Consider the following 9,037-nt stretch of genomic DNA (forward strand, 5'->3'; position numbering starts at 1 on the left):
ATCGGCAGGCGGACTCTCAACCACTGCGCCACCAGGGAAGCCCCATGATTTCTTTTAAAAATATGTTGAAAACCAAGGTCTTTCAGTGTATTTCCCTTACTGTCTGAATTTAGAAATACTGACTTTTTCTAGAAGGTGTCTGTACTGCAGGTCTTCTGGCCTGTAGTGCACCATTGTGTCTGGGTGAACGGACCAGCCCCTGTGGGTCTTATTCTTGCGTTAATAGGAGGATTATTGTGATTTCTAGTATCTAGTTTACCATAGCGTTAATGAAATAACCGCATTTATTTAATAATCTGAAATTGGTGGATTGTTTAGGTGCCAGAACTATATTGTTAGGATTTTCTTTGGGGAACTTTTCTTTGTTTAATTGAAGTAAAGTTGATTTACAATATTATGTTAGTTTTGGGGAACCTTTCTGAAACATGTGTTAGAAGTAATTGAAGTTCTAATAAAAATGGCTTATTTGCTTTCTCTCCCTTGGGCTTAAACAAAGTTTTTACATATGGAGGGGAAAAAAAGCATTTGGAGGAGTGAATAGCGATAGGACAGGGCAAAAACTTGGGAAGAGTGTTTCTGTGTGACAGGAACCTGGAGGCATGAGTGGGAGGTGGCTGGTAGGAGGGTGTGGTGGAGGGAGGTTGGCAGTCAGGGAAGGAGCCTAGGGCTCGGTTCTGTGGTCCACAGGGTGCAGAGACATGAACCAGTCAGAGCCCTGCTAGGATTGAAGAGAGAGACTGACATTCCGGGCTGTAGTGGCCCTGGTGGCAGAGAGGGTGCTGGGAGTTGCAGGTGGCGTGCGACTGTGAAGGTGCCGGGGCAGGGCTGAGCGCTAAGCCTGGTGACCTTTCTAACCTTGAGGATAAAGTGTAGGGTGGGGAAGAGAGGCGTCCCGGGGGATGGAGGTGTTTGAGGAAGTGGAGAGGTGGGGTGCCATGTGCAGAAGTGTGAGGTCCCAGGAAGGTGCACGCTCAGCAGCGGGACGAGGTGTGTTTTACTCTCTCCTGTGCTGTCCTTTTGTTTCCTCTTTTCCTCTTATGCACCTCTGGTCCCCTTCCTCTGATGAGGAGTTTTATTTACAGTCCCGCGGCAATTCTAGAGGAAACGAAAGCTCACTGAGATCATCGTATTTGAGTTGATGAGTTGCAGCACTCTGCACGAGCCTTGAAAATTTCACTTACTGGTTCAGCAGAGCTTCCTGAGACCCTCCTGTGAGCCAGGGGCAGCACTTGGCCAGAGGCAGACAGCCAGTCAGTCATTGCCTTCTCTGGGCTCTTAACCTACCCCTGTCCCAAGCAAGGATCGATGTGTGCACACCTTCATGTCACACAACCTCAGCAGTTTTCAGCTGCTCTGAGTTTGTTCCTGGGCAGCAGTCTGGAATTGTAGCAGTTTCCATCTCTCTTTATAAGAATGCTCTTGAACAGTAGTTTTATGGTGAGGTCACAAAAATACCTCTTCATGGATTCAAAGTACCAGCTGGACTTGGTCCATGTGACCAGTGATCATTGCACCTGGAGTGCAGCACTGAACAGCACGTAGCCTCCGCTTCAAGGGCCTGGCCTCTGCTTGGGCTCTGAGTGACAGCAGGTGCCCAGGAGCACCAGGAAGGGATGCCCATCGCAAATGGAAGGGCACTAGTGAGAGTGGCACAGACTGCTTGAGTTCAAGACCCAGTTCTGGGCCTGCATTTTCTCTTAGTGAAATGGCAGAAACTTATCTCATATGCCTATGTTAATAAATTAGTAAATATAAAGTGCTTGCACCAGTGCTGTAAAGCGTTGGCTGTTCCTATCAGTCCTGCCTAAAGATGGGAAACTGAGGCTCAGGGTCAGATCGTGACGGCAGCGGGTGGGGCTCCAGCTCCAGAGCATGGCGGTGTCCCCAGTGCATTTCCCCTCAATTTGTGTGGGATCTGAAGCTAATGGTGCTTAATAGATGTTTGTCAGAGAAGAGATCCAGTCTTGATCTCTGTCTCATTTTTGCCTGAGGAGAATTTTTTATCCCCCCTTGCGTTGCATGTTTCTGGACAGTCACCCCACCTTCCTTGGGACGTCTCACCTTGTGTCGTAGACACACTGGTCATCTTGTGGCTTTCCTTTGAGCTAGTTTTCAATCGTTCCTGAATGTGAGACCTCAGAAGTGCTGAGTACTGTGTTGTAATTATGTGTTTTACTAATTATTCATGATTAGCCTTACCAGGAGGGAGCCCGTCCCAGCAGCAGCATGTGGTCACCTCCTCTTACTGTGGGTCATGGGCCGTGGGTTACTACCCTGGCTTCTCTTGTGGTACCAGGTCATTCTAATTTGGAGTTGCATATATGACTGATGTACCTTTAAGCTACCTCAAATTTCATTCACAGTGAGGTCAGATTAAAAACTAATGATTGAAATATGCACACTTATATTTTAGTCTCTTTTAACGTCTTATTGCTGGTGACCTGTTGAAACTATTCTCCTTTTGTCTAATTTATTCATTTCTTTTTAAAACTTGGGTTGTAAACTCTATTTTTCAGCCTATGAGAGTAAATATTCACAATGCTTGTATGCAGACTTAGCTTTCTGAAGACAGGTGTGTAGGGACTGCAACAGGTGAGCACTAACCTACAACTCTGCATAGCTGGTCTGTAAGTGCTATGACTACACTTCCCAGAGGAAGTATATGACAGCCTAGGGACCTGGAAGGGGTCAAGGTTGAAATTAATTCCAAAAAGCATATTTGAAAGAACTAGATGGGTAACTACTGAGATTGTAAGCTAAATGTGTGTGTGTGTATCAGGCACTGTTTAACCTCAGCAGCTCAAAGGTGTACATTTAGCTCTGCTTCTTCCCAGAGCTGCACTACGATGTCAGTAAATGGTTAAAGTATAAATCCCCAGGACAAGAGAATGGGAGAAATAGTGATGTGTTTTTAAGCTATATAAGGTAGATAATTAGAAGCACCTTATTTAGCCAAGGGAGGAAGGCAGCAGATGAAGGTGCTGATGAAACCACGGCAGCAGGTGGGGATAGGCATGGCATCTAGGGAACAGGAGATCCACATCCTCCCCTTTCCCCCAGAGATGTTTGCTCTCTGGAGAAAGGGAACTAAGAGCCTCCGGAGTTGGGGACACCTGGCAGTACTGCACCCAGAGGCCCTGAATCAGAGCACATGTGCTGGAGTGAGAATAGCTCCAGCTAAACACTGTGAACACTGTGTTTAGTCGCAATACAGGAGACCGGACGTCTCTTCTTTGGGTAAATGGAACAGCCCAGGTAAAAGACCTACTGGAAGTAGATCTGGTGATGCCTCTGCCATAGGAAGAAACGCTTGCTTGCACCTCCTTCAGTGGGATTAAAGAAAAAGTTATAAAAGTTGACACAGGAGAAAAGAAAAAAATAAACAGATTTTACATAAAGATTATAGTATCAGAATGACATTTTAATAATTTAACTTCTTGACAATAATTGACAGGAACGGCAATGAATATAAATAATTTTCAAGTAAATATATTTATACAAATAAATTTAAAAATTTTAAATTTACAAATAATTTTGCTTAGAATTCTAAGGTTCAATATGAATGTAAATACTAGGTAACTACTGTTTTCATTATGAGACTTAATAGTAGTCTTTGATTTCATAAGTTCTGTGCATCTGTTTGATAAAAATACAAAGTAATTTTTTAAAAGATAGATTTGAGACAATAGCTGGAGGAGACTTGGAGCTGTGAACAGTTCAGTGACAAGGACTGTTAATTAGCAACGTTAATACGCTTGCTAGATGAAAAACCATGGACCCTAACCCAGGCCTGCAGTGCAGGTGTCTTTTGTACAGTTCTAACATAGCAAACGTAATATGTAGGGCCACAAACATTCCATTAAAAAGTGAGGTTCAGAAATCACCAGCGTAAGAGGGATATTAAATCTCAGGGATGAATAGCTAACTCTCATGGAGCCATCACAGAAAATCAGGGACCAGACAGTTTTTTGCTAAAATTGCTCTTTCTGGTTTACTTTCTATTGAGCATTACTAACCCTTTTCTGAAGAAGCAACAATTAATCTTTAATACTCAGGGCTCAGAATTACTTTATTTCTGAACTGTAGTGATTACATCTTTCCCATAGTACCTAGTTTTATCTGAATTGTGCCTCTGACTAGTTCTGAATAGGTATCAGGATTGTTAGAGTTAGGTCAGCTTTTGGCCAATATCATTGAATCATTTTTATCTGACCATGTTAACAGTTTTGGTAATTCTTCAAAGCCATATTGAAATACAACTTGTTCAGTTGTTTAGCATCAAATGGAGTCAGATTGCAGAGAGTTTGAAGTTTTGAACGAACAAAGATGAAAGTTTATGCTCCATCCTGGTTACCTGGATTATATGATTAAAATGTCCTTTAAGACTTATTTGCAGTTGCTTTTAATTTAATGATAAATGTAATTTAAAGAATTACTGCTTGTAGCTTACTCTGCATCATGGCACATGACATAACAGGCATTTGTGACGTGAAGGAGCCTGGACTGGTGTTTCTAAAGGCGCTAGTGTCGGGGCCCTGAGTCGTGCCCTACCCTGGATACTTCTTCCTTTCCTGTTCATTGTCCAGGATGTCCCAGCCCTCCATGCCCACTCACTCCCCTGTGCGCTTCAGCTCGGCTGTGGGAAAGCAGAGAGTCAGAGATTTATTCTGCCAAATGATTTGTTTTGCAAAGTAAGTTAACTCCAGCTGCCAGTAAACCTCTCCTTACTTTGCTGTTTTCCTCATTAACCCAGGAGTGGATCAAGCTTTGCCTCCAGAGCGCCGGGCTCCAGTTACTCCTTCCTCTGCCTCTCGCTATCACCGCCGAAGGTCCTCAGGGTCACGAGATGAGCGCTATCGGTCAGGTAAGGCACCAGGTGTGGGGTCTGTAATGTGGGTGATGGTGAAATGAACGAGTGGGCACATGTCTGCAGAAGCTGTGTGAGTACGAGGCAGTGAGTTTGGATGTCCTTGTGGTTGGTCCTGTAGCCCACAGATGACATCTTATCTCAGACACAAATATACCCTCTAGGGTACACATTAAAATTCAGTAAATAGTAACTCTTTATATTTTTAAGATTGTTTCCATTATTTAGAATTTCACAAGAACTTAAAAAGTAACCTCATAAGCCAAATTTTGCTTATTTTTTTTAGGTGTTATTGTTTAAAAGTTTGGTTTTACTTTTCATAATCTTGGTTGCTAGTATTTTTTCCTTCTCTATTAACCTCAGTGATTTCTGTTTTTCAAGTACAATTTTCAAAAAAGTAATAAGATTCTTAATAATTTGTATGTTCTCTGTTTATTATTTCCTTTGTGTTTTATGATGTTGTGTATAAGAATGCTATCTTCATATTTCCATTTTATTGCAGTCATCACCTGGGCTTGACTGGCTTAAATTTCTTTCATTAATTGAGCATCAGGAAACTTGTATTGTGATTAATGTTTTACTTTCTGAAAAAAGTTTTTTTTCCCCCCAACATCTGGATTAAAGTTGCTTTTTCCTGCTTCCCAAATTTTTTAAAAGAAAATTATCAGTAAGTGTTGTTGCTGGGACACCAGTTCAGGGTACATGTGGATTGCTCATGATGACAACCCCAATTATAACATTTATATATCACTTTATATTTTGCAAAGTACTTGCAAAGGCATTATCTCACTTGGTTTTTATAACAGAAAGGTGAAGTACTTATGATTGTTTCATGTTGCAGAAGAGGAAGCTGAGACTGCAGGAGGAGAAGTAGCTCAGCCAGTTCACACCAAGGTGGGTGGGTCAACCCTGTGAGCCTCTCAGTGTTGTGAATTCTTCCATTAATGGGGGCTTGCAAGATAAACCACCACCCTTCCCACTAAGGAGCTGTGTGCCTGACTGCCTGGCCCTGCTCTCCTTTCTGGAAGGGAAGAAGGGGTAAGACAGATTTTATGGCATCAGAAATCTTCATCTGTGGAAGCAAGAAGAATGGTCTTGAGAAACTAGGAAGAAGCCCAGTGCAGCTTCACTGTTGCTCCTGCCTTCTAGGCCCCCTCAGGCCTGGTGCCTGGGACAGTATGTGGGGGGTGGAGTGAGGGCAGGAGTTTGTTCCCAAATCCACCTTCTTTTTTTTCACAGGTATTTTAACTCCTAGCACATACCAAGAGCACATTGTACTCATTTGGGCATCTCAAAGGCCCCTTTCAAATAATTAGGAGGGTAGCACACACATATGTGCTGTCGACTTGCTATGGAATGTTTCCATTTTTTCCTTTGTCTTGAGTGTGTTGTTCATTTTATGTATCACACACACGTAGACACACACAGGTAGATACACATACATAGTCACACATACCGGAGACATACAGGTAGATAGCCACATGTAGACACACATAGATATATTTGTAGACATGCACTTAGACACACAGGTAGACACATGTTTACGATCAGCCGTATCTTCAGTTCTCAGAGAAACTAGTCAAGTTCTTATTTCCGTTTTATAGATGAGAAAATTGAAGTTCAGTGATTGTTAATGATAACTAACTCACCAGATTAGGATGCAAATCTAGCTTTGTCTGACGCTGTAACCTGACTTCTTACCAGATAGAAGATTATATCTCCTGTCCATTTCTAACCTGTATTTTTTGTGTTAATTTTTTTTATTTAGATGGAAATTAATCATAGTACAATCTATGTCCTACGTTATATGTCTTTCCTAATGATGAGGGTGGAGGATGATATACCGTAAAAACTTTATATGGCCTTTGATAGGTATATTGTCTTGTTCAAATCCTCCTAGTTATTTTGGGAAATCAGTAGGACAGGTGGTGGTGGTGTCACTGTTTTTCTTTTCAAATAAAAGTCCAAGAGAGGTGAACACAGTACAGTAGGAGGTGGTGATCTCTGGGCCTCAGGTGCGTCTCCGCTCACCTGTGCACACTACCACCCCTCTTTGTGGGCGGAGGGGAAGACTCGATGGAGGGGTGGTGCTGAGGAGAAGAATGGAGGGCGATGTCAGGGGATTGATTGTCACCAGTCCATAGGGACATGGCCAGCACAGCCCTCTGCAGAGGAAACCAGACCCCATCCTGTCCAGCCCCTACCTCAGGCCCTACTTTAAATCACTTTGTTCTCGTGAGCATCATCGTGAGGCAGGGGAAGCTCCAGTTTGTGTTAGTCCTTCCCAATTAGAACTCCAGAGTCAGAACTCTCCCCACTTTGGAGGAAGCTGCAGAGAATTCCAGCAGCTCCTGTCCCTGCGACTTCGTTTCCTATGGGCGTCACTCCAGGCACCCTCATCCCACTTCCTCTACTTCTTTCTGGTTCCCTTCACTCGGTTGCCCTCAGAGGCTGTCCTCAACATAACGGCGCCCTGAATTCTAAACGCACGTTAGCTGACGACACTCCTCTGCTCAAGAATTCCAGCAGCTCCTGTTGCTCTCAGAGTAAGAGTTGTGTGGCAACAGTGACCCACCATGTGCATGGTCTGGCCTCCTGTCACTCCACACTCTCGTCTTGCACGTCGCCCTCCTCTGCAGCCACACTGGTTCCCTGAGTGTTCCCTGTTTTTGTGAGGCATTCTCTGACCACCCAATTAAAATGGTAAAGCACCATGCCATCTCATACACAGTCCCTTCCCTTTCCATCCCGATTTGTTTGCATCCACTGCATCTGTTACCCCTGGCATGCTATCAGTCATCTGTCCGTCCATCTACCTATCTGTCAATCATCTCACTATCTATCTGTATCAGTAATCTATCATCTGCCTACCTACCTGCCTATATCAATCATCTGTCTATCTAGTTAGCTGTCTATTGATCATCTGTCTACCAACTTGTCTATCACTCAACCATCTGCTAGCTATCTATCATCTACCAATAATCTATCTATATACACCATCTATTTATCTACCTACCATCTGTCATCCGTCTACCCACAGCTCTCTCTGTCTGTCAGTTAGCTCTCTACCTACCATAAGAATGTAAGGTCCACCAGGGCAAGGATTTTTGCTTTCTTCATTTGTGTATGCCAGGCACCTAAAATACTGCCTAGTTAATGGTTTTTGAAGGAAAGAAGGGTGATGAAGGGAGCAGAGCACATTTGGGGAAAAGCAAGAAATTAGGTAGGAGGGGCCAGATTTTAAGGTATTTTGTATATGTGCTCAAGCATTTGGACTTTGTCCTGAAGATGCTAGGGTACCATTTAAAGATTTTAGGCAAAGTCATGTTTGGAGTAGTTGGGGGGTTTGAAGAGTACTTTGGTAGCATTGTGGAGTATGGATTAGAAGTGGAGTATTTGGAAAGACCCTGAATACCTCAGATATTTGTTTAGATCAGTCAGTGCCAATGAGACTTGAGATGTCTTTAGAAGATAGTAGCTTGAGGACTTGAAGGCTGAGTTAAGGCAGGTGTGTGTGAGAGAGGGGATTGGGGGTGACCCCAAGATGTCTGGGTTGTACAGTTGTATAGATGATGGTCTCTGGGTCTGCCTTTAGAGAATTAAGTTTTTCATTCGTAGGTTAAAGATGGTGGAATTCACCTCAGCTATTCACTTACTAAGTAGAGAATACATGAAAAATTGTGCAGACATTCCTTGAAGTGTCATGTAAGATGTGAAAAATATTATGCCATATGTACTGTTTTGATTTTTTTTTAATTTACACTCCTCTCAATTTTGAATAAATAATGACTGCTTAATTTACATAAGAAGCAAACATACCCAGAGGATCTTTCCATATGCTTTTGAAAGCTCAGTTGGGTTCTCGTTTTCTATAACTGACACGGAGCACCACACCCCTCGTATAGGATGTCATCCGCCCTAGAGGAAAGCTAAGGAGGGCCTTTGAGTCATTCCCAGGGCTCATTTGGTAGTCTCATTCGCCACGTTGTTATCTGCTATTTCCTGTTTTTAAATACTCTAGTCAGTTTTCTTAATTTAGACATTTCACTGATGTACTATATGTTACTTTCTCTTGGAGTTTACGCTCACACATATATATATATATATATATATATTTTTTTTTTTTTTTTTTTTTTTTTTTTTTTTGCGGTACGCGGGCCTCTCACTGCC

The 9,037-nt window shown here is 42.8% G+C and overlaps 1 protein-coding gene across 4 annotated transcripts in view; it reads left to right on the forward strand.

Moving 5' to 3' along the window:
• DIP2C (disco interacting protein 2 homolog C) overlaps positions 1 to 9,037 on the forward strand; it is a 340,053-nt gene that overhangs the window by 188,517 nt on the left and 142,499 nt on the right. For all 4 annotated transcript variants that reach the window (XM_028494871.2, XM_028494872.2, XM_055087862.1 and 1 more), the window contains one exon: positions 4,754 to 4,864. In XM_028494871.2, the coding sequence (XP_028350672.1) occupies positions 4,754 to 4,864 (111 nt within the window). The remainder of the gene's footprint in view (positions 1 to 4,753; positions 4,865 to 9,037) is intronic.

The sequence above is a fragment of the Physeter macrocephalus genome, chromosome 11 (assembly GCF_002837175.3).
Source record: "Physeter macrocephalus isolate SW-GA chromosome 11, ASM283717v5, whole genome shotgun sequence".
Taxonomy (NCBI): domain Eukaryota; kingdom Metazoa; phylum Chordata; class Mammalia; order Artiodactyla; family Physeteridae; genus Physeter; species Physeter macrocephalus.